At 34.6% G+C, this 26,766-nt stretch overlaps 1 protein-coding gene across 5 annotated transcripts in view; it reads left to right on the plus strand.

The window, feature by feature from the left end:
- LOC128211456 (rhotekin-like) overlaps positions 1-26,766 on the plus strand; it is a 41,736-nt gene that overhangs the window by 3,838 nt on the left and 11,132 nt on the right. Inside the window, exons 1-9 of one of the 5 annotated variants that reach the window (XM_052916266.1) lie at positions 5,536-5,692; positions 6,962-7,398; positions 11,490-12,205; positions 17,941-18,131; positions 19,155-19,261; positions 19,750-19,870; positions 22,636-22,827; positions 23,025-23,122; positions 23,713-23,819. In XM_052916266.1, the coding sequence (XP_052772226.1) occupies positions 12,053-12,205; positions 17,941-18,131; positions 19,155-19,261; positions 19,750-19,870; positions 22,636-22,827; positions 23,025-23,122; positions 23,713-23,819 (969 nt within the window). In that variant the 5' untranslated portion in view covers positions 5,536-5,692; positions 6,962-7,398; positions 11,490-12,052. Of the gene's footprint in view, positions 1-1,686; positions 1,771-2,429; positions 2,670-5,535; positions 5,693-6,961; positions 7,399-9,316; positions 9,449-10,219; positions 10,347-11,489; positions 12,206-17,940; positions 18,132-19,154; positions 19,262-19,749; positions 19,871-22,635; positions 22,828-23,024; positions 23,123-23,712; positions 23,820-26,766 lie in introns of those variants that run through there. The other 4 variants (XM_052916265.1, XM_052916267.1, XM_052916268.1 and 1 more) reach the window with 4 other exon arrangements.

Here is a 26,766-nt window from a genome sequence, read left to right on the forward strand (position 1 = left end):
GAAACTCTTTCAATATTATTTCTTGCAGGATGATACCTAGAATCAAGCTTATGTTGAAGTTTTTACAGGGCCTGAATTGAGGCTGATCTGAGGGTATCAGTTATACAATACTTAAATCGTTTTTACTTTTTATCACACAGAATGAGAATCTGGGTTTGTTTCTTTAATTGCATAGTTTTTCTGAAAAATGGGAAGAGGCCTGGGGCCTTAGAGAAGTGGAAACGTTTGTGACGTTTAAGTAAAAAAGTTGATTTTTTATATATTAAATGTGCATGTTTAACTTTTCATTTTCCTTCAAACATCTTCAGGGCCTTTTTAACAGTTATGGAGAAGTCCTTTTTGAAAGGGAAATAACATGTTTTTTTCAGTTTTGGTGAATCATTGTCTGAGTACCATTTTTTTTTTCAAGCAAATTTGGGGACAAATGGAGTAAAACTATCAATAAAGCAAATTCAGTCAGAAACATCAATAAATGAACGTGATATTATCACTATATTTTTTTATGCCCCCACAAAGTGGCGGCATATAGGGTTGCCCTTGTCCGTACGTACGTCTGTCTGTCTGTACGTACGTACGTCCCGAAGATTGTTTCCGATCTAATTCTTGAAAACCGTTTGTCCAATCCTCACCAAACTTTAAACACATGTTTGTGACCATAATATCTTGATCAAGTTCGATAGTCATGGAAATCGCTTTAGTCATTTAGGAGTTACGGCCCTTTTTTGCCAAAAATACTTCAAAAATATATGTTTCCAATCTAATTCTTGAAAACTGTTTGTCCAATCCTCACCAAACTTTAAACACATGTTTGTGACCATAATATCTTGATCAAGTTCGATAGTCATGGAAATCGCTTTAGTCATTTAGGAGTTACGGCCCTTTTTTGCCAAAAATACTTCAAAAATATATGTTTCCAATCTAATTCTTGAAAAGTATGTGTCCAATGTGGATCCAACAAGTTTTTTTCCTGCCTGAATGGCGCCATATAACCTATACAGTCTTGCGATGCCGTAAAACCCAACTCAACTCAACTTATCCTATATGTGCAGATTATCCTGAATAATCATTATGGCTTATTTTCTGTGACAAAAAATCGAAGTGGGGGCATCCGTGTCCTATGGACACATTTCTAGTTTTTTTATATATTTCTTTATTTTAAAGATAAAACAAATACCCTAGGGGATTTGGGAATTTGTGTAGTTAGGGGAAAGACTAAGCTTATTTTCCAAGGGGAAGGGGCTGTTCAACTGCCTTTATATAGGTTAAAAAAAAACCTGATGGCAACCTCCATTGCAATTAATCATACCTTGTATGATTATCCCTGTTATCAGACATTGTTGGCATAATTTGGTTGTATTACCAGGTATTATTATTTTTTATTATTTTGAATTGAATGAGTTTATTTTTTTGCTTCTTTTATTTTCCAATAATTTTAAAATATATATTTCAAATTACAATAAAAATGTACATGATGTCAGATGTGATGAGATAAGACAGGTATCCATCTTTATTATTTTTAATTGTTTAACCACTCCAAGCTCCAGGCTATTTACACTTTTTACAATACAGATGGGCAAATAGCCATATGATTTTGTCAGTGAAACTGACAGAATAATGTAATCATTTTTGGTAAATGTCAATTCAATTCATTTCCTGTTACAATTTTAAGCTGCAAGTTACAGCTTATGTTTTAAAAGTATAATTGTGTGATATAGCAAGTGAGACTCTATAAAAATGGATGATTTTACAATGGAAATGGATGTTGAACAGGTATGTCCTTAATGTAATATTATTGTAAGAATACAAAGACATGATGACAATTTCTTTTTGAGATCAGATTTTTATGTATTAATGCACAAATTGGGCAAAATCAGTTGTTGTTTTTTTGTAAGGATTAAGGGAGGTAGTACCTAATTAAGTATATTAAAGTGTAGATTGAGTTACCTCCCCTCTGCTGGGATTTAATTCTGATTAGTTTTGAAATTAGCTGGACAATTGTATTAAAAAGTAAGAAGTACCCTGAAAAGGATATAAATGGCTTTTGAAACAGTTTCAACACAGGAGCATTGACCTCTAAACATTTAGCAAATGTAACTATTTAGTGCCATTCATGAATATGAAAATAGGTTTGTTGAATAGAAGGTTTGACAACAAGTTGAAATGAACATTAAAAGAATCATATGTTAGGTTTATTCCTCTTTTTGCTAAAATGATGCTATTTTTCCCCTTTTAAAGGGCCCGGCACCATTCGCTTACAAATCGAAAAAAACACTGAATGTTCACTTTAAAGGCAAAAAGAGTGTATGAATATAATATAAAAAAACACATTTTCTAAATGAGAATTGCAGCTAACTGACTAAATATGTATTATTTTATGAGAATGATATACTAATTATGCTATCATAAGTTTTCCGATCTTGCTTCCCCAGGAGAATGATGAGGGTATGAGGCACGACCGGTCCGGCCCGCTGTCTCGAAATGCTGGGGGTCGCAGCACATTACGGCGCACCCTCCGGAGGCGGGTCTCCATGTCTGTAATGCGTCAGAAGATGAAGAAACTGCAGGACTACTCACTGCCGTGCCAGACAGACAACTTTAGATTCCTGCGAGTCATCTCAGACTTCTGTAACAGCCCTGTGATGGGAATAAGGAACAGCCATCCTGCACTGGTGAGGGCTTATATAGCTTAAGTAATGTTGTGTTTATATAATATGTTCCAGTGGGTTACCTCTGGGCACTTCAGATAACCCTGCAGTTTAAGATACATCTCATTAACATCATACCAACAATAGTGGTTAATATGGTGTTGTTATAACTCGTTTCACAATCGTAAAATATGTAAGTTTAAAGTTATTCTGAATAATAGGTGTTTATACATCTCATCTGTAAAAGTAAGGTAATGATTTATAAGAATTGTCAAGTTATCTCCCTTGACATGCAAGAAAAACAGATGAGCATTAGCATCAATATGTGGTGCCGTTGTGCTGGATGATTACAATGATTACTTGCATATGAGTCAAACCTGTACAGAAACTGAAAGTTTTTGTGTTCATTGTGACAGGAAACAGTTTATATAATGACAGGAAATGGGTAATTATGAAACGATTATGCACCAGAAAATAAAATGCATGACATAATGTGAACCGTCAACCCCAATAGCGACTAATGAAAGAAAGACTTACACCAATACCCGCAGTGTACAGGGCCGTGCCGTAAGCAGTGCTCCAGCCAGGATTTGAAAAGGGCAGGGTGCTAGGTCGGAAAGAGCACTTCTGATGCGCATTGAATGAGCCTTAATGGGGCACTTGCAAGTGCCAACAATTATGTTCAATTTTAATTGTGTATGTGTTGTAACTACATTAAATACTAATAGTTTGTGAATACCTTAGCCGTTATCTTTACTTTGGTTTCAAAATTAAGAATATTCATTCATTTTATACTGATATCTGAAAATTGACTCGAGCAAAAGGTCGTAGCAGGGTGTAGTCAAACAGCAGCAAGCAAGATGCTTGAAAAGGGCAGCAGGCAGCCCCACCCTGCTTTTTACTTTAGGCTTAGCCTGAGCACTGCATAAGCATTTTTTGTTCTTTTTCATTGGTTTACAAAACAGAAAATGAACTGCTCAAAACATACTTCATGCATGGACTTACTGGAATAAATGAGCTTCTTGGAGCTTGTCCTTGGTAATGCTTCCATTTTGACACTGATGTTCACAACCTTGTTAGTTTAACAAAGTCCTAAATAATCGGCCCAGTGTAATCTAATTAAGAAGTTAGAATGATGAACAATTTTTGCAGAAAATTAAAAAAGAAGGACAAGACTCTATTGCTTAAAAATAAGGATTGAAAACTCAAATTCATATATATTTTTTTCCATTTAATTTTGAAAAAAACTACTGTTTGGAACATTTAGCTGAATAACTGAAATGAAAACTGCTAATAAAAAGCTGTATGCATGGTTTGTACATGTTTTAGACTGGAATAAATGATCAAGTGATGTAATTAGACAAGAAAAAGTCTCCCAACGGTTGAACTTGTCCTTGAAACAGTTTTATATGGCGTATAAAATACCAAATCAATTACCTCTAATGACGTTAATTCACAAAAAGCTTCCTACGTTGACATTTTCATACATATGATGATAATGACTTTGACATTTTTCCTGTGATGTCTTGTTAATAAGTACATTATATTTATTACAACTGTTCTTTTTTTGGGTACTTATGTTATGTCATAAAGTCATTATTGTAATCAGATTTTGTGACAGGTTGACCCCCAAATATGAGTACAGAGTTACCCTTAAAATTACTTTTCCACTTCTTGTATTACCTTAAATCTAACGAACTTCCCAGCAAAAAGATGGATAAATATTGATAAATAAAAAAGTGTTAGATTTTTTATGTAAACTTTTTATTAAATATTAATTGTTCCTCAAGGCTCTTCAAGATGCCGGTTAAAGTTTTAGCTGTGGTAAGCCATTATAAAATTCTAATTTTGTCATCATTGTTTAGAATGAGAAATGAGTACATTTTTCTGGCATATTAGATTTATATAACAGTACTAATGGTGTAATACGTAATTCTTAATTGCAATAAAGACATTTACAGAATGCCTTAGACATGAAACATTCTTCCGTTTCACATCTATTGTCTGATTTACAAAGAAAAATGTTCTGGCACTGTCATGGCATAGCTGTCACTCTGAACATGAAAATGAACAAGAAAGCTTTAAAAAATGGACAGAAAAAATGAAGGAATGTGATGAATTTGGTTATTTAAGTATACACAATTCTTTCATTGGTTAAGGGTCCTTTTTTGATGAAATAATAATATGAAATGAAGAGGGATTTTTTTTGGGGGGGGGAGTGTGGTTAGTATTGGGAGTTGAACAGTAGTTATGGCCCCAGATTGGTCAGAAACCCCCCACTGCATTTAATATCTTTGTGCAAGGAGTTGATCTTGGCCGCACTTGCAAATTGCTTAAGGCATTGATATGACTTTTAGTAACATGTTTGCTATAATAAAATATGTACATGTGCGTCAAGTTTCGTAACTCTGGTTAAAATAATTGTCAAGTTATTTTCCTTGATCCCTTAAGAAAAAAAGGATGAATGATTGCAATTAATTTGTTCCAAGTCATGACACTGTCACTTTTCTTAAAATTCCCATGATATCTAACTCCTGTCATGAAAAACAACTCTCCAACATTTTCCCTGACATTTAATATTTTACTTAAAAAGTTGGCTAATTATCCCTCTTGATACATGTAAATATATTCTCAGATACAGCATGTCTAAGATTGGAATCATTTGGATACATTTTATGTTGAACAAGACATTTTGACATGGCTGACATTGATTTTTGTCCGGAAAGAATACTTTTGAAAGCGATCATCACTATCACTCTGTTGCTGGAAGCTGGCCTCTATCTCTCTTGCTCTGTGGCTTTGTTCCAGCCGCTCATTGATTTTTGCCACAGAGTTGGCCTGGGAACCAGACATTATTGGGAACCAGGCAGGAAGTGGGGCCCCTGTGTGCAAGAGTTATAGGGAACATGTGTGCTTGTGTATAGGGAATTGAGCCGGCTGCTGTAGGATCGGATAGTATATAAAACAAAGTGCAGATGTGATGTTGAAGATTTAATAGAAACATGGAGTAAAGTGGTGTGTCTGTTATTTGGCTGTAAATGTTTTTTGTAAGTAAATAAATTATGTTGACAAGATGTTTTTTGGAAAATATGATACATACCCCCATGTGAATATTTATTGATCATTTAATGCTAATGTTTTTTAACATTTTGCTGATAGTTTGCTATTATTTCACTGTAGTTTTACTAATGCACGTGTCATTCAGTTCATCTCTGACATCAGTTGCTTCTTTACCATAAATATGCTTGGGAATGGTTATAATGTATATGTTCATGCATGTAAAAGGTGCATGTTTGGTTTGCTTTGAGAACAGGTTCATGCTCTGGAACAAAGACAGATCATGTCAGATGATGGAATATCAGAGTGCTGCACATAACGAGTTGTGCATGACTTCATTATTTCTACCGGAACATGTGCTTGGGAAGTAATTTAACCCTGTTAGTCATGCTCCCATGAAAGCTTGCCATATTTTTTTAATGGTTTTGAAGATAATTGTTTGAGGAAATCACTGCAGTATTTTGTAATGGGTCCTCACTGGTAAGAACGAAATCAGAGATTATAGTGTTTGGTGTCACTTACTTTTTTGCTTTTGTCAGCTTATTTCAGATGGGTTTTTGTGTCTGTGTGTTGTGTACATGACATTTCTGTTATTTCAGTTATTTCTGATGTGGGAGGGGGTCTTGTGTCTGTGTGTTGTTAGGGTTTTAGATAGCCACACTTATTTGCGTTGAGGGAACTATTTTTAACATTCATTATTTTCCCTTAATGCTGGGTAGAGCCGCCAAAACAAAAAATCTTCAAAGACTGAAGGGGCTGGTTATATGGACAAGGTTTTTGATAGAGGGTTATGGGGGGGGGGGGGGGTGCTGCACCCTCTCCTTCTTGGTAGCACTCATTTGCCCTCATGGGAGCAAAATGTGCACCCTCCTGCCTTCAAAGAATTAAATGCTCTTGATAATAAAATATTTCTTTTGTTTTGATTAAAACTTGAAGTATGATATGAATGCAAAAAATGTTACATATCTTGTGGCTGAAATGTAATATAACTTCAATTAAGCACAATTGTCCTTAATAAAACCTGGCTAAAACCCTAGTTGTGTAAGCTAAAACCCTACTAGTCTGGTTATTTCACGAAGTTGTATGCAGTATCATGAAGGCTTTATCTTATCAAATTGAAAACATTTAAATGCAACAAGCTAAACATGTTTTGTTTGATACTTCAGTTTTATCAGCTTCTATATATGAGTGTATAAGTTCCGTATGCATGATATGGTAGCAATTGTTCTCTTTTTTAATGTGGTTTACTCCATGAACAGCGGGAATTAATAACCAGTCTGTGGACTATTTTATGGCAATTTTCTGGAAATTGGACAATGAACACAATCATGAAGAGAGAAAAATGCAAAGGCAATGCAGATGAGATTTATACTTTCCCATCATTTCATGCACACTTCATATGCGGTTAATAGACAAGGATTTTCTCATTTGTTTTTAAATCCTTGTGAATAAGCTCTTAGTTAATAATTAAGTGCTAGGTCCTTGAAAAAAATAGTTTCCAACTCAAAGTCAGTGTGTTCTCACCAAGCAGTGTAAATAGGTTCTTAAAAGGAAAATAAAAAAATAAAGTGGTGTACAACTTATGTAGCTGGACACGTGGGGACGTGCATTTGAAATGCTCTGTGAACTTTTATAATTGTTCAAAATACTAGGAAATCAGAAAATGTCAACACCAGAGAAAGTGCCACCAGACAAGGTAAGGTAGCTTCATGTTGTTGTTTTTGTTGTTGTTGTTGTTGTCTTCTTTACTTCAGTGTTTGATTTTTAATAAAATTAGAAAGTAAAGGAGGTGATGCTGTCAAGAGATGATCAAGGGAGACAATTCTTGACTTGCTATTGTTTTAGTTCAATTCAAGGGAAGTAAGTCCCTGTTCAAAATATTAATGCTATTGTTTGTTCAGCATTATTCTAGCAGGTGATTTGGTGTACACATGCCATTTGATAGGCCTTTGTCTTGTTGGAGTATCATATATCCTGATGCACTAGATTCCAGCCCATGTGCTCCATTCATACCCATGTGACACCCACTTTTGTTTTAGGGTGGTTTATGACTTGTCAACAAACAGGGTCGTGAACCAATGATTATCATCTTGGTGTGTCAAATTTAAAAGGTTCAACCATAATACATCTGATAAAAATAATACATCTGATAAAAATCTGAAAAATGGCTACTTAACAGATTTTTAATACGACAAATATGCAATATTAGTCATATTAAAGTAATTAAAAGATGATATCAATAATCCAATACAATATAATTTAGGAAAAGCTTGAGGCTATAGGAGCAGACTTATGCTTATGAATTTAAAATATAATCCATTTAAATAATGCAGGGCAATGCATAATGTATGAAGTGATCCTGCTGCCGTGTTTTCAGTCCCATAGACAAAACAGGTTACGAGCCCTGGTGGGGAAAGTGAAAGCCCATTAAAACTGCAGCAGCTGGTGTTGAAGGCAGGAGGCACCTCACTGAGATAAAACATCCGCAACAAAGTATTTCCTTTTGGGAAATACAAGAACAGGCTTTATTTAAGGATTGCTCACATTTTTCTTGCATTTATGCTGTATGAACGCAGTATAACGGTAGGGTGACTGCAAGCAAATTCTATAATGAAGCACGCAAGCAAATTTACCTGTATAAATATATTTGTGTGACATGTCTGTGACACATTATATAATGTTCTTAACTATACAGTCAAATATATAAATTAAAATGATTATTATAAGGCACAGTTCAATCCTCCCTGCAGGGCCCCATGGGTCCAGGGCACTGATCCGGTTCGTTGTTTGCACAATGTTGATATGACTTGTGGTATATTTGTCATCAGGACCTTTGTTTACTTCGTTTCGATCTTTGTTTACTTTATTTAAGCAGTCCATTGTCTACCGTATTTGCCAGTTGTTCACTTAGTGCACATTTAACATTATTCAATTGTATGCAAGATCAGAGATTTCAAGATTTGAAAACCTTGCATTGGAAAGTTTGTTTTCTTTATGACCCTTTCACAAAGGGCCAGGCTTTGTGTGGGCTCAAAGTCGAAGTGTGCCCACGTTATTGATTGGCTCATAGGTGATGCAAAAATCATCAATTCTGAACAAAGGCAATATAATATTGAAACTTTCTGAAACATGTAGTTTGTGAATTTTCAGGAAATTTGAATGCATGTTTATCTGAAACGTATACTGTGCACAGATACTGTGCAGTTTTGCTTGGAAATTATAACATGGAAAATTAACGTGTTTTGCATCTTTAAATTAAGCTATACCATTTATCATAATATATGTTAAATAAATCATTGACTAAGAGTTTCAATCTTTTCAGTAGACGATTTTATCAACCACAAGGGGCAAGTGATTATCTGGTGGTAGATAACATTAAATCATATAGCAAAGTAGTGTTGTAATATTTGACAAGCTTCGTGAGACATGATATATTATCATATAAAGATGAGGGGGGAAAGTCTTGTCAACTGGGTGAAGATCTTTTTTACATAAATTTCAAACCACCTGTGTGTATGTGTGTGTGTGTTTAGCTTAATATATTCAGTTTCATGGTTTGGTTATCATCCATATCTTCTTTGATGTGAGTGTAATATATATTTCATTTCTCACAGTTTGAATAGGGCTTAAACATCTGAGGCTCTCTGAAAAATGACAAGAGTTCTGTATTCTGTGGATTCTGTATAAGTTGTTTGATGTAAGAGTGAACTGCTTGTTTCAAAAGCACTCTGAAGTTGAGTTTCAAGGTCAGAGACTGTAGATACTCTTTGTGTTTTATTGAATCGGCTATGTTAACCTTTGACATTTATATTGAATGAGGTGACAAGTTTATGTCAAAGATATCTATTTGGACAATAGGTTCTGGTCTTTACATGAGCCATTAATTTGGCAGTTAAATGAGTTTGAATTCAGGGAGTTTTTAAATGAGGTAATTTTTTACGAGTTTTCGGATGTTCTCTACATGGAGATAAAGGTGTTTTGACTTTCTGCCAACAGTTGTCCTGTATTCACAAGTGGTATAGGGTCGTTAAATGATTAGATGTTATTTAGGTTATTAAAATTGATGTATTCACATTATTTTGTACTAAAGGACTTCTTTGTCTTTATTTTAGATAGGTGTAATGTTTTGTTGGAAATTTGTTGTGATTATCTTGGCTGGATATCTGATTGTGGGAGTGTTGTTTTGAACATGACTGTGAGATCTAGTGTTTATGTTCACCAGGTTTATGTTTAACCATTTTTCTTGTCACATCTTGTAAAAAGTAACATGAACAATGTTTGTGTCACTTAAAAGGTGAAAATGTGCAACATTTTAACATGCCGACAGGAAGTCATCTTGCTGTGAAATTCACTGCGGGGTCTTTATTCATTAAAACATTCTGATACATTTCACTGTAGTTCGGTGTTTGTGGTTTTTGCTGTAATTGGTATGATCATGATCTAAGGCTGTTAATTTGCTAAAATGTATTTGCCTTAGTTCAATATAAATTTAAATTGAATTCAATTACTGTTCGTTATACCAATAGTTTTGATATAACTCAAACCCAAGTGGTATTGAAGGACTTGTGAACTTCAGGATTGGAATAAATTCATGTGTTATGAAGAATTTGGATAATAGGCAATAGCAGATTAAATACTTGTGAAGTAAAATATTTTCGATATATATTTTTTTTTTTTTTGCCGCTAATGTTTTGACTTTGTAAGATGGCAGAAATCAAGGAAGGCAGTGATTAACATGGTGGTTTGACATCGCGTGCACGCAAGATGCTCTTTATCGAAGTTTAATGACCGGGTTCATTTTCCGCGACATTAACCCTATATGGGGGTGTTAACTGGTAGATACATGTGCCGTCCATTGTGGTCTTCGTAGCTTGTTTGTTAAATAAATTCAGACTTGCTTAAAAATTGTCAATGAAACTAAAATTGGAAATGCCTACAGGCCAAATGGAGTGACAATATTGCATGAACATTCAATATTGTGGTGCATTCGGTATATAGAATTAATGTAGGAATTACCGATACACAAATATTGTTGAAAATGTTTTAGAATAGTAGGCTTTACAGATTATGGTGTTAGTGCTAATATCTTAAGCACAGTGTCACATACTTTCACCAGGCTGTGCATTCTTTGATATTACGGTTTGAATTAGCATTCTTGTTTACAAAATGATTAACATAGTTATTGAGTGCTCCCTATGGCACAGTATCCTCAGTGTACATAGGTGATAAGATTCGGCCATCAGCAAACAAACATGTGAGGACTTTCATTTTCAGTTTCGTACATTTCCATTTTGTTATCGTTTCTTGTGTTTCCTTCTGAAAATAGCCATCTTTTCAGTTTGATCCATTTTAGATATCAGTTCATTGGATATTTATTTCAATTCTTTGAGAACAGGATTTAATGATAAATCATTAATGGTTCTTTTTGATATGGACATTCAGAAGTCATGGTCTTTGAGTAAGCTTTTAGGCTTAATAAAGTGATTATTTCTTGTAGATTAATAGGTCTTTTTATGTTTCGACAATAAACTTGTTGTACTTTTTGACTATTTCAACATCTTGAATTGTATCTCTCAGTATTTTGTGTGATTTTTTGGAATAATGTGCTTACCTTTTAACATGGACCCTATTATCATTCTTATTATAGTTATTTGATGTTCTTATGGTAAATCAAGTGGCTCTGTGGTAAAAAAAAAAGTTAAGTATTAGTGGAATGTAACCTTACACTTGTTAACTTCTAACGAGCTACACTTGGCATTGCGTTATCTATTCTTTTCCATTCTACAGGTAAACTCTATTAAAACAACGGAAAACATAATATTTCATTGTGGCAGAAAATCAGAAAAATAAGAGTTAAACAGAATTTACCTTTGCATTGGACAAACGTGGCTAAAACTGTTGCTAAAACTAATAGCTGTTGATTGATATTTCGTGTCTGGAATCTTATAGAAGGGATTACATGGAGTGTTCAGGATATATTCAGACAAATCAATGTCTGATAGTGGAATAAAAGTGCCAGGAATTGATTCAAGTACCAGAGCAATTGGAGCAATCCATGACTGATTGGAATCGCTTCAGGTGAAAAGTGCATCACTGTTATTTGTGTGTCTTCACTTTGAATCATGGAATGGGATAGCTTAAAACTTGAACCCATATAACTGTGACTAGATACTTCTGGATTTATGATTGTCTTGTTGTTTTGAAACACCTCAAGCAGAAAAGTTTGAACTTTTATAAGTTCATATCTAGGAAAGAACATATCTAGGAGTAGGAGTAGCTGTAAACATTAATTTATCTCGCTGACCCAGGGCTACCCTGGCGATATAGATGCACGCGGGGGTGTTGTCAGGATGGACAAGTGTTTACCCTTGGGGGCCCTGGATGTGTTCCGGGCACGTAGCTCCCCGGGGTCAGGACCGGGGGAGGGGGATGCTACTTCCCCACCCATCATCATAGGGGACATGAGCCTCTACTACTACAAGCAGCTCGCACAGAGTCTAGGGGTAAGGAAATCAACATTTGGGGGTACATTAGTTTATACTAATTTTTCTAATCCATTTATAAAAAGATTAACTGATTGCTTTTGGTTGTTACTTTCTTGATTGTTAGTACTGGTACTCAAGTTTGCTTTAAATTCGAAGTCAGGAGAAACCTCAAAAGTGCACCTAAAAGCCAGATTTGTTTCTGTGGCAGGGTGCTTCACCCCCTATGACCCCCATTGGGACCTGTAGCACTGCCCAAACCCATTGCCAAAATGGTTTCAGCCCTTCAGTTTCCCAGTCAATTTCATCCCTGAAGCTGTTTAATGATGTGAATCTAGTCTGTGTCCTGGATAGTAACTTGTTCTGTTGGTTTGAGAGGCCTATGGAACATTCTCATGGTCTGGTTTGAACCAACAACCTCATGAGGGAGAGGTGAACACCTATACCTCTTGACCACTCACACTTCACATGGTGATTGTAAAACTGTACGCAATTTCTCATATTATGATATTTTCATTTCTCTAAAAACAAATTCTATGGAGTAAAATGCGTGAATCAATAGGCAATATGATGTCAACGTTTATATTATTTCTGCTCTGTAATTGGACATAATTTGACCAATGGTATTAAAACAATGGTTGGAATATCACAGAAGGATGCCAATTTTCCTCCATTCAGGTGATTTCTTCTTTAATTTGGGCCACAAAATTAAAATTGTTGCCTTTTGTCCGATCTATACAAAAGGATTTTTTGTGTAAAGTGTGATGGGGGTACTCCTATTTGGTACTTAAGTTTCTAATTTTACAAATTTGCGCTGGCATCCCTGAATGTAAGTGAAACCAGTTCACAGGCGTTAAATGCCCAAAAACAGATTTCTATGCTAAATTTTACCTGAAATAACTTTAATTAAATTATTAAATTTATAACAGACAGAGATAAGTGTAAACTATAATAAGGATTGATTTATATTTTTTGTGGCTTATGCAGTACATGTTATTGAATGCCTGGGCGCGATTTTGCAAAATTGTGAACATGAGAAGAATACGAATTGGTCATAAATAACAATTAATTGCAAGCACAGAATGCAGTGAAGATAGTTGTTGCATTCATTAAGTATTGAATAGATTGTAAGTTTAAGCCCAATATGGGATGACACAATTTTATAGGCGTAGATAGCTTTGAACTTGAAGATTTTTATTTAGTAAGAGATTACTGCTCATTTCCTATTTTCTATGACTCACAGGTGTGTAAATATCAAACGTAATCTGGTTGTTATTATATAGGCAGGATATGGCTATCCTCGCTTCGATGAATATCTTACGTACGTATAAGGCCGTAGTTCTTGGTCTCATCAGTGTTGAAACTGATATGTCAGTGATTTTCTGCTGCCTATTTTGGGAAAAAGACTCTAGTCATTTTGGAAAAAAATTGCGTCGAGAATATGCCCAAGTTGGGAAATTTTACAGTAAAAGAACAAGTTTTTCAGTCTCCTGCGAATGAGGAAATAATTAAATATTTAGTAGTTTCTTATCACTTTGATGTTGAATGAAGCAGTACAGGAAAAGAGACTTTCATAAAAAATAAAAAATTCAGAAGATTGGAAAAAAATATTGTGTATTTTGCTTTGGGAATGGGTCCGTTAGTCAGACCCATGGGTACTTCAGAAAAAGCCCTGAACGCTCAGTACATCAGTAAACTTGAAAAGTGACAGTTGACAACAACAACAACAACAACAACAGCAAATACATCATTTGCAAGTCTTACCATGTTAACAATAATTCACAAATGACAATAAACATCATTAATTTCTAATTGGAAGTAATCTAAATGGTCTTTTATCTTTCATCTAATAAATTATTGCTGCAGATTATTAGCAGAAGAAATCAATTCCTATCTGTTTACATTTCCATCAATGAAGTGAGACAGCCACAGACTGATTAAAAATGAAAACGACCATCTGTCAGGCTGTTTTCAAGTCTGCTTGTAACCCTGACTTAATTCTAGTGCAGTTATATTGTCAATGTTTGCTTAAAGCTGATCTGTTTTGTTTTTATTGACCAGTGGTTCCCAGATACAAGGTTTTCGGTTTCCTATTGTCAATAAAATATAATGATTTTCACAATTATAAAACAGAGACCAAAGATCCGATCCCAGAGTCTGAGTCATGAAGTGTTTTTATTTGTGCGACCGTAACTTACGGGTGTCGTTGACTTCCATGCTGTAATGATTTCATAGAAAAGCCATGAACATTGACCTTTTACCCTATTGCAAACAATTTAAACATTTTAATTATTTAATACTGCTCGTCATTCATAATTTTTTTTTGGGTGGCAACATATTTAATGTTGGACTTTTGACCTTTGTATTTAGTTGACTGTAAGATATCATTCTAAATTAATGTAATTTGTTATATGATAACAAGTGTAAAGGTTTAATCATGAATGTATCATCTTTATTTGTATTATAAAAGTTCAACATAACAATTTAATTGAAATGAAAGGAAATGGGAGCCTAGCTCTGTCTGGCCACTTGTCAGAAGCTGTTTGTCAGAGGTGGTCAAAGCATCCATTGGATGTTAGCTAAAGAGATATGAAAGGATGCTACAATCCTGTCCGTTTTTGGTAGCACACTCCTGCACTCATGAAGACCGACATCTCTACCCCCTTCTTCCTTTCTAGAATTAAATGCTTAAGATAATCAAATATTCCTGTATTTTGATTAAAACTTATAATATGATTATACTTACATATAACCTTAATATATTTGAAGTTGAAATCTAAAATTACAATGAAACAGAATATCGAACATTTTTTGCCAAATTCGTAATGAGCCTGATACAATGTGCCCCATCCTCTCTTAGCACCCTGTTTCAATTTCCTGGGTGTTAGCTTATTTATACTTGCACTCGGGCCTTGCCCATTCTGTGAGTACTCCAATTAGATTGTTAGTCATTTTAGGTGTTTAGAGCATAGCCAAAACACCTGCACAGACTGGATATGACCCTGGTTAGAGCTACCCTGGTTCTTTAACGTGCACCAGTGTATCGCACTGTCAAATTGAACCACCATTTAAGGTCCCCCCCCCCCCCAAGATGATTAGTATATTTTATTGTGGTGTGACAGGGAATCAAACCTGTGACCCCTGGATTGACCTTTTGACCACGGATAGGCCACATGGTGCCATCCACCAACACATGGCTTTTTAAAACCTGGCTAAAACACTAACAATGATGAGCTTTTTGTTTACTTATGCACTAGTCGATTGTAACCGATTCCCCCCCCCCCCCCCCCCCCCCCCAAGGTCCGAGGGCAAACAGGGGATAGCCGGGGAAGTGGACCATTTTTTTACCTTCCAGGTGGTCTCGCAGTGCTGGGTGAATGCAGTGGTTTTGTCTTTGCGCAAAACATAGCGGGGAATTGGCCTTACATAGGGTCCCTGGGTGCGGGGTCATTTGGCAGAGGTTTTACCATCAGTTCGTCAGAGCGGGGATTTTACCCGGGGTTGGCTAGACCTAAAGTCAAATTCCCCGCTATTCCCCGGACCTGGGGGGGCCGTGGTTACAATTGACTGGTGTATTATGAAATATATTCCTTTTATTTGTCAATGGAATTGTTGAAAGATAACCAGATTCACGTTAACTTTCACCAATGTTAATTTTCTAGACAAAAAACAGAAAAGCACATGCTTAGAAAGGTTTGTCTGGTTGAAATGTTTGCCAATTTTAAACAGGCCTTTGGTTTCACAATGCAGCCTCTGTTTGTCAGTCAGATGATAAATGAATCATCTTTTAGACATATGGAAATTCTCTTCATTCATGAATATAATTAGAAGTATTTCTTGTGTTTTTCATTGCAGACTTTATTTTTTATAATGGTATATATTGTAACACTTGATATATTATGACTATAGTTTTATTGTAAACTTCATAAAGGTATTTCTTCTAGTAAGTCCTTAAAAAGTTTTAAGGATACAATGACAATGGTGATGGAGAAGAAAGATGATGATGATGATGATGATGATGATGATGATGATGATGATGATGATGATGATGATGATGATGATGATGATGATGATGATGAAAAATAATGATGATGATGATGATGATGATGATGATGATGAAAAATGAGGATGAGGAGGTTGAACAGGAGGATGTTGATCAGGAGGAGGAGTTAAAAGTCATGTTCAATGACGTTAATTGTCCAAGTATTCTTTGTTATTTCTCTGACCAGTGAAGGAGACATAATAAATTACAGCATTTTTACACTAAATCCTAACAACAGCCACAAGGCCGCTATAAAATGGACAGTCACTGAAGTACATGACTTCCTTAAGTCAATGTTTGACTGTTTTTTTTCAGGTTTTTCATTGGGAAAAAAATTGCTACATTTAATGGGGCAATTTGTTTATTTATGTCAGTTATGTTTATATCTTAACCCTTAACCTTTCAGCAGGATGTTAAAGTTTTCAGTGACAACAGGACACATTGTTGGTTGAAATAATTGGGAAGTAAATTTAAAAAATAAATGGTAATGTATAGTGTTTTAACTTCCAGTATTATGTACTTGAAACAATGAATGAATCATCATCTAAAGCACTTACTAGCATAAATTTTACTGTTTTTAGTTCGGTATAATCAGCTGGTTAAATGTTTTTGTGCAAATTCAATTACACATTTAGCTGCAGTGTTCAGATGCTCTTAGCAAGATTTTATGCAAAATGTATCATTTGATTATGTATATCTGCAATATCAGTGCATCCCAGTATACAGGACATGAATTTTTTGCAGTGTGCTAATTCAGTACGATTTTTTTACATAAAGTTGAATATATTTTATGTTGCCTACATAAGTAGTACTACAGTTGATATATTTTGTGATGTATGTTTTATGTTGTATCCACCTGTCTGAAGAAATGAATTTACATTTTGCCCATGAATTTAAATTGTGTGCATATAATGGCATTAAAAAGTGTAAGGCCAAAAAAAAAATTGTTTGTTTAGGGTAACCTTCCCAAAATTTCTAGGTAGGGTAGGTAGGGATTTTTTATTTTTTTTTCAAAATCTGTCGTATGTTCAGAGTATTTTCTTGCACATGGCTGTCTTTCCTACATTACTGTCATTGCCTGACTTTGTTTTATCATATAAACAATAATTCTGATTAAAATCTGCATTTATCCGCCCTTCGTTACTCTCTATTCGCTAACGAATATTTTTTTTGCTCAGAAAGGGAAAAAATAGTTAGGGTCGGCGCATTTTTATAGGTAGGGTCTGGTTACCCGAAATGGACATATTTTTTTTTTAGGCCTAAGTATTAAAAATGGTGGATTTAGAGGTCACATATTGCCAGCATCCACAGAAGATATTAAAACAGAAATATCATGTTTACCCTTGGCTTTTATATGCATTTTTAGTGGAATCACTGCATTATATTTTTGAAAAAAATTGAGCACACATCTGGGAGAATTGATCAAGGTCACAGGAGAACCCCTGCCCCTAAGCTCTTTAATGTTCATTCATTTGTGTATGTTTTGAAAATGATATCATAACCTTACATTTTTGGATTTTTTTTATTGTCATCTAAATTAGACTTGGATGAACAACCCCGAATTTCTGCAGCAGTGCCTGACAAGCCCTTCTGTATAAAATCCAGAATTCGAGCATGCCCCGGAAAGCCCTCTAGGGCTTATGGGCTTGCGGGCTTGTGCTAATTTTGACCACAGAGTAAATGTAACATTTCAGACTTTCTGTTCTGTTTTTAGGATGATGAGATGCAGCAGAAGATCGACTATGAGATCAAGATGCGGGAGGGGACGGCGCGGCTGCTGGCTGCCTCCAAGCACCCGACACAGCTCATGGAGGCCGCGAAGAATCTTCTCACCAGCAACACTCGCATCATCGCGTACATGGCTGAGCTACAGCGGCGGAAAACTGCACAGGTCCTTGGCAAAAGGTAAGCGGTTTAATGTTGATCCATATTAAAAAAAAATAAAAAAATGTCCTCATGAAACAGGAGAGTTAACAGTTTATTTTTTGGTTAATATTCCCATGCTCATTACGGTTCAAGATATAAAAGAAATTTCTTATGAAAAATGAGTGTTAACAGTATCTTTTTCGGTCAACCTTCTTATACCCCTTTTGGTTCAAGAAAAAAGTAAAAGTCCTTGTGAAAAATGAGTGTTAACTGTATCATTTTCTGGTCGACCTTCCTATACTCCATTTGGTTCAAGAAAAAATAAAATGTCCTTGCGAAACATGAGTGTTAACTGTATCTTCTTCGGTCAATCTTCCTTTACTCCTTTTTGTTCTAAAAGAATACATAGACCTTGCAATACATGAGTGTTAACTGTATCTTTAGATCAACCTTCCTATACTGATTCTCTCAGACAACAGGAATCATAACGTACCCTCCAAACCTGCATTACATGATATTGCAATATTAGAAATAGATTTAAATTTCAGTTTGGAAGGACATTCAGACATTCCTATTATCTAACAGATCAGGTTCAGACCTTTTCTATAATCGATCAAATTTTGAGAAGACATTATTGCATAAGTAGATTTCTTGTTCACTTACTACAGCAAAAGACAGGAGTTCTAAAGTTCAAGATGATTCCGGAAATCAGGATTTAATGTTAAATGTCTCAACTTCAGACTTTTTGACAGTTGCAGTGTTTTTTTCGCTTGGATATTTTCATCTAAACATGGAAGTGCCATTAAAGAGACTGGACACAAGATGATACCATTTCAAGAAAAAAAGAAAATTGTCAAAAACTTACATATAAGTGATAACATTGTGTACAACTAAATAACTTTTCATGACAATTTCAAAAGGGAAGCCCTTTACCCTGCCTGGGGCATGAATCCCTCATACCGGTACTCAAATAGACCCTTGGCTATTTTTTATGATTGACAATTATCACTTGTTAAAACCCCTGTATAAACACATATTTATGATGCTTCACATTGTCTTTAGCATGGACATTGAGGGGAGCCAGACTCCGTGTCAAGCGAAGCTGAATGTGTCCGACCTCCGTATTCCACTCATGTGGAAGGACTCCGACCACTTCAAGAACAAAGGAGGTAAACACTCTTGTACTGGCTAGGATGGTACTGTCCACTCATTATTCGTACATGGAGTATTATATAGGCTAGGGTAAAAAAGTAAAATTTATGCTGTGCTAACAACTTAAAACTTGTGATGATGAAGTAGATTATGATTACAGTGACACATAACAATTTAAGAATGAGAAGTAAGGGTGAAAAATAACCAAGAGAATTTTGTTAAATCCAGGCACGTAGCTGACTGTAAGGAAATGCACAGTTGCGTAATGAAATTTTGACAGTTAATGTTTTTGTCATAATAAAAACTCTGAATTTGAAATAAAAACCTAAGGGGGATAGGGGGTGAATGGGTTAATATGCTGTCTGTCAATAAATTATTTTCAATCGTTGTAATCCCAAATTGGCTCTAGCTACGCGCCTGAAATCACATGTCAAATAACTATTCAATTGCTTAATGAATAATTATTTAACATGTCATTATCAGGAAATTTTACGTACAATTTCAGACCACCGTCGTTATGCAGTGTTCTGTCTGGTGAAGATCGGCACAGAGATTTACGATACGGCGCTCATCTCGAACGTAGACCGGAATATGACTGACCTGTCCTTCGATGACGTCATTGCTTTGTAAGTCTTCAGACTGTCTATATACTGTTGCACAGTGTGTAATAATGTACAATTACAATGATAGTGTCTAGGCATTTGAAAATATCACCCAGTGTGATTATGGTAAATTTTATAAATTGTCTGTGAACATTCTGCATAACTGCAAGGAAAATAAATCTATAATTTACATATTTACAGAGGCTTTGAATATTTTTGTATACAAAAAATATCCACATAGGCTAAATAAAGAAAACCATTTAGGTGTTTTCTGAAAAGATATAACGTTATCACTACAAACACCATCATCAATCTCGTCTTAATCTTCTTGACAATTACCGAATTTTGTTATTTTACATTCACTGAATCAGCATCTAAAAACGTTAACGCATTACGCAACTTGATGGAAAAAAGAGACTCCTATTTCATGAATCATGTCTAAATTTGCCCTTTCCTTATCTGTTTCTTAATATATCTATGATGGTATGGATGTGCATGCATTGAGGGGAAGTGATTCAGTGTCTGATGTAAGGGAGGCTACTCAATTCTGAAAGTAGACATTATGTTATGTATGGCTGCATGGGTTATGCCCTTGTACAATGAAAGAAATTCAAAAGCGTTTACAAGACGAAAATGTTAATATATGTATATTCTTAAAGTGATACTCATATTTAAAATCAATACATACACATGTATAACAAACAATTTTCAATGATAAACCTTAAACTTCTTACTAAATAATGCATTTATGGAAAATATTAATTACTGATAACAAGATGGTAGCCATGTATTTCATAGCTGAAAATACAAAAAAATATGAAATGACTGGTGGGTCCTAAAAGATTTGGAGTGATCATAATTGTCTCATAAGGTAGTATTACCATGTTTTCTGCACTTTTCTTTCGATTTAAACATGGTATCTTTCACAAAAACCATTGTTTTCGATCCTTTTCAGTAAATTAAAAAAATTGTATTACTTGCGGTACTGCTTATTTGGGAGCAAGAGGGCATCTTTGATAATTATAAATATACACTTAAATGCCCCATGTGATTTAAAACTTGGAATAAGACAAATTTCAGCTACTTCACAAACACAGGGATGATAACATTCAGGATTCATCCTATAATCAAGATTGAGAAATTCCAACTTCACACCATCGTATAAGTGTGTGTTTTTCTGTTGGAATTGGCATCAAAAATAGTATGAAGTACCTCAATATGGATATAAATGGCTTTGTTACAATTTCCACAGAGTCCTGTGGCATTTAACCCTACCTTTGGTTTGAATGCTTTATACTCACACTTCAATTTCCACAGGGCTCTGACTCTACATTTTTTAGGATTGGGGTTTTTTGTCCTTTATAATTCCTGGAAAATACCAGTTAAAATTGGTACTGTGAGCCAATTGTTTCTGTTTCCTGTTACAACATCAAGACTTCCTCATGTGTTAATGATAGTGGTTGGCTGGCACAAATCACAATATATGAAAGAATTTGAATATCTATACAAAAATATACATTGGGCCAAAGACTTTTGAATTTTTTTTTTAATCCATCTTCCTTATTTGCAGTGACACATTCATATCAGTTTCTTGTATACAAAAATACACGTAGGCTAAATAAAGAAAACCCTTTAAATGTTTTCTCAGTTTCCTGAAATGTCATCACGTTATCACTACAAAACACCATCAATCTTTCCTTAATCTTCTTTGACAAGTACAAAAAATCCTCTTTAACATCCACTCTATCAGCATCTTTTAACTATTACGCAGTTATCAACATGGTGTCTCCATGAATCATGTCTTTAATTTGCCCTCTCCTTATCTGCTTCTTGAAATATCTATGACAGTAAAACTGTGCAAGGGGACTGTTGTTTTATGTTACTTTATGATTGAAATGCAGATATTCAATTGAAAATGCAGATGTGGGTGCTGATTCAGCGTCTTATGAAAGGGAGGCTACTCCATTAAGATTAAACATTATATGCATGGCTCATTGGGAACTCCTCAGCCATTTTCCATTGAAAACATCCTCAGATTTGTATGAACAGTTTACAATGTCAGAAACCTTTCGTTTAATTACACAACAAGAAGATTGTATAGTCATTTCAATTCAGAAAGTCCCCTAATATTTTGATGTGTTGTGCACAGTGTATTCTCTCAATTGAAGCATTTTAAATAAAAGCTGTGTATATATGATTGCAAATCATTAAATGTTTCTTTACAATGTATTAGAATGTTTATATATATAATATTTTATATTATTATTATTATTATGAAGATAAATACAGCCGCCTGTTGGGTTTAAGCCAGGTTTTAAATAGGAAATGGTTCTGCAGAACAGAGACAGGATGCAAATGGAGTATAGCTAACATTGTATTGGGCTGTGATTAATTAGAACATTATGCTTTTGACAGAAAATATGGGAAATTGTTTTAGCTTGAAGTAATATTAGGTTTTAACTGCCAAATTTGTTAAGTTTGTGTGTATTTATAATCATAATATACATTTAATCAAAACAAAAGGTGCCAATGCTGATGGTGCTCATTCTGATCTCCATGAAGGCGAAGTGGTGCAGCTTCCTCCCATAACTCTTTAGCTAAAACCATAACCTAAAAACTTGAAGAAGTACTGTTAGATTATTGTTTAATTTCCAGTAAAAAAACCCTTCATTTCTTTGAAATAATGATAGTGATTGCCTTGCAGAAATCTTCTTTGGATATCTATCTATACAATACTATAAATGATGCATGTGATATACAAAGTTGACATCTATCCTATATATTTGCAGTGACAACATTCCCCACGACTTTGAGTGTGTGATAGAGATCTACTGCCACAAGCTACACGAGGACCTCACCATGGCCAGTACGCCACGGAAACTCAAGAAGAAGGTAGCAGGCATCTCCGAGTCCGTCGGCCGGTCCGTCGGTAAACGACTGTCGGGTCTTCATGACTCCGACATCATGGGAAACATGGTCTTGTAAGTGTAACATGTTGTGCCATTGGCACTATAAGCTATACCCAGGGTCATTATTCACTAAGGTCTCGAGTCTTGAGTTAGAGTCTCTGACATGCACATTTTTTAATGTAACAAAAACATCAACAAAACCTATGATGGTTGGTATATAACCAATCTGTTCACAATACCCTTTATTCTTATTTCTATATGTATTACAGAGGTCCGAAGTTCGAGATGGTAGCTAGTGGAGTTCTGAGTCTACAGGATGTCGATGATGTGGTGCGCACATTTGATCTCAAACTGGAAGTGCCAAATGGTGAGGATCGGTTATAGTGTATAGCTGCATGTATTGGCCAACTAGGCTTTATTGTAACATTGGCGTTCACAGTTCTCCTTTTTTAATACACATACAAAGTCTGTTGTTCTGGAACTAATGACTGCAGGAAGAGATAAATGATAGCTAACCTATTTGATATAGGTCCATATTACAACATATGAGGAGATTTTCCTCAGATTGTAACCATATTTTGTGAAAAATATTTTCAGATCATTCTGCTAACACAAGTCTTCATCATAAAGAAAATAAATTGCATGGACTCTAATATCTATTGACTTTTTTCTATGTATCTGACAAATCTTGCATACTCATCTTTGTGAGAACTTACATTAGATTAGCCGAGGCTCTAAACTTAAGGGTTAAAATCTTTTAACTTCAGACTATTTGTATAAAAAACATTAGAAAGAATCTTGAAATGAATACAAATGATTTAGGAAACAGCAACAATCAAAGATGGTCTAAGCACCTTTACCCGGCTTCAGCATGAATCCCTCTAAATAAAACAGGCCCCATATTTTTCAGGTCTGATAATTATCAGTTGTTAAAACCCTTGATTGTGTGTATTTCAGACTCGGTTGGTTGTGAGTTGCCTCTCTTTGGTCACTACTGCTGTCGACTGGCGGCTCTGCCCCACTGTCTGGTTCAACCTGTTGTCTCTGGCTACCTCAACCTTCATGTAAGTACATCTTTCTTTTTAGAGGTGGATGGGGGATGACAGGAGAGTGTGTGGGGACATCTTGGTCACTACTGCCTAGGACCTGTGGCCCTGCCCAACCGTCTGATACAGCCTGTGTCTCTGGCTACTTCAACCATGCACATACATTGACCCTGTAGTGTGTTTTATGATATGTGTGTGCCTTCTCTTGTGCATGTGTATGGGAAGATGAGTTTACTAGTTAATATTGAAAATTGAGTGTGCAGAGCACAAGGATATACATGTATGGGCTGAGGAAGGAGATAATTTTTTTTTTTTTTTTTTTTTTTTTTTTTTTTTTTTTTTTTTTGCGGTTTCTGATTTTTTATTGCCCAAATGTTCATTCATACAAACATTTATAAATGACATAATTATATATGCATACCATTTAATACAAACCGTTATACTAAATAATATCAATGTGAACAAATAAATATTGATCTAACTTTTTGTTTGAAAATTCCTATTAGCGTTTGGGACTTGTTTTCAAATAAAAAAGGTAGACAAAAAAAAAATAAAAAAAATGGGAGAGGTGGTGTGTATTTGATATTTCGGAATAGTGTTCCTAATATAAATGTTAAATTTAAAAATGAAAAAAAAACACCTACTAACTTTAAAAAACCTACTTGCTTTAAAAGAATGGATCTTATAAAGTACAGTTCTTTGGTGGATATTTCATTCAAATGCGCTTTTACAATACTACTATATACTGGAGCTTTTTTTCTAAGATAATAAGTGTTCTAATTGTTGCCATCGTCTATTATAGGTGTTGATTTTATTCTTCATTGTTGCTATTGTTTTCTCTATTTTTAGTCGTTTATTGAGATATTGGACAAACATGGCACATGTTGGTATTTTTCCTTCACATTTTGATTTAAAAATGAAATATTTTCCTAGAAGTATCATAAAATTTACTTGATAACCAAATTTTTCATTGTTTGGCATTAAATCACAAAAGCTAATGGTTTTATATGATAGTTCTCTAAAGCTCACTTCATTGAAAGAGTTTGTTATGAATGTTCTAAATTCACCCCAAAACGTCTGCGAAATATGACATTCCCAAAACATATGGATATTTGAGTCGATGTTCATTACACAAAAATCACATAACCTTGATGCAACAATATTGTACGTGTAAAGCTTATCATTGTTTGGAAGGATATTCATTATGTATTTATATTGGAATTCCCGAAGTTTCGTATCTATTGTTAGTTTGAGCGCCTGTGTGTACACATTTTTCCATTGTATAGAGTTAAGATCAAATTGAGATTCCCAGTTTTCTTCTCGAGTTCTATTTTCAGGTTTAAGTTGTATAATAAGATTCTTGTAGACTAGTTTACTAATTTTTGTATTTTCCTCCATTTTATCTACAAAGTAAGTTGGTGTGTTATATGATATGCCTTCATTTTTCAACCGGAATTTCCAGTCATCAGGAATACTGCTGATTAAAGCATGGTATTTCAAAAAATCGTGTGTACCAAGATCGTATAGTCTCGATAAGTCGTTAAAGTCATAAAAAGTTTTTTTTCTGTAGTCATACAAATGTTCGACATATTTTAGACCCCTATTATGCCATTCTTTGTAAAAAAATGTTTTATTATTAGGGAGTTTTATTTTGCTGTTGTTCCATATAATTTCTTTTGCTACGATCGCAGTATCCGTCTTATATGTAAACGATGCCCATGATTGTATGACTTCTGTGAGAAAAACAGATTTTAATTTAAGATTTTGAGTGCTTTTCGGATCCATACAACTTTTAAAAATTAGATCTTCTCCAAACTGTTTGGTCATTTGCATATATAATTTAACCCATATAGATTGTTTGTTTAAAACAATTCTTTTTACCCAGCTTGCTTTAATTGCTTTGACAAAAATAGATATATTGAGCATTTTTAAACCACCATTTTCATATTCTTGAATTATTTGATTTCTTGATATTTTATCGGGTTTTCCATTCCATAAGAATTTGTACATTTTGTTTTGTATCATTTTTAAACATGTCTCAGATGGTGTTTCCAAGACAGTTAGTGGGAACAGAAGTTTTGGGAATGCAAACGTTTTGATTACAGTGATTTTTCCAAGTAACGAAAGATTCCATTTTTTCCATTTTTCAAGACATGCCTCAAATTCTAAAATCTTATCAGTGAAGTTTACTTTTTCCATCTCAACTGTGCCGTTGGTAAATGTAATGCCTAGCGCAGATGTTTTGGTGATTTGCCAATTATATTTCTTACAAAACGGTATGTCAGCGTATTTAAGTGGACCTAATCGTAAAACTGCACATTTAGCTTTATTTAATGTTAACCCTGAAACTTTTCCAAAATCGTTTAGACTAATCATAAGCTCTTCGAAAGATTTTTGTGTTCCATCCATAAGGAAACTGGCATCATCAGCAAATAAGGTTTGTTTCAGTTCTGTATTATATACATTTATACCTTTAATATTTTTGTTTGTATTGATTTCAACAGCAAGCGCTTCTATACAGATAAGGAATAAGTACGGAGATAACGGGCATCCTTGGCGTACACCTTTTTTAATGTTGAAAAAGTCAGAAAGATAACCGTTGTTGGTAACACAAGCCATTGCATTTTTATAAAATAATCGAACCCATTTAATTATATTTTCACTGAAATTAAATTTTCTAAGACATTCAAACATAAATTTGTGATCTAAGCTGTCGAATGCTTTGTTAAAGTCTGAAAAAAATATGAGGCCATTTATATCATTTTCATTTACAAAATTAATAGCTTCTTGTAAAATACGAACATTTTCCCCAATATATCTTCCTTTTATAAATCCTGTTTGTTCAGTACCGATTATATTATTTAGCAGGGCTTTTATCCTATTAGCAATTGCTTTTGAAGCGATTTTATAGTCAATGTTTAATAAGGAAATAGGTCTCCAGTTACTGATGTTACTTGTGTCCTTG

Source organism: Mya arenaria, chromosome 12 (assembly GCF_026914265.1).
Source record: "Mya arenaria isolate MELC-2E11 chromosome 12, ASM2691426v1".
NCBI lineage: Eukaryota > Metazoa > Mollusca > Bivalvia > Myida > Myidae > Mya > Mya arenaria.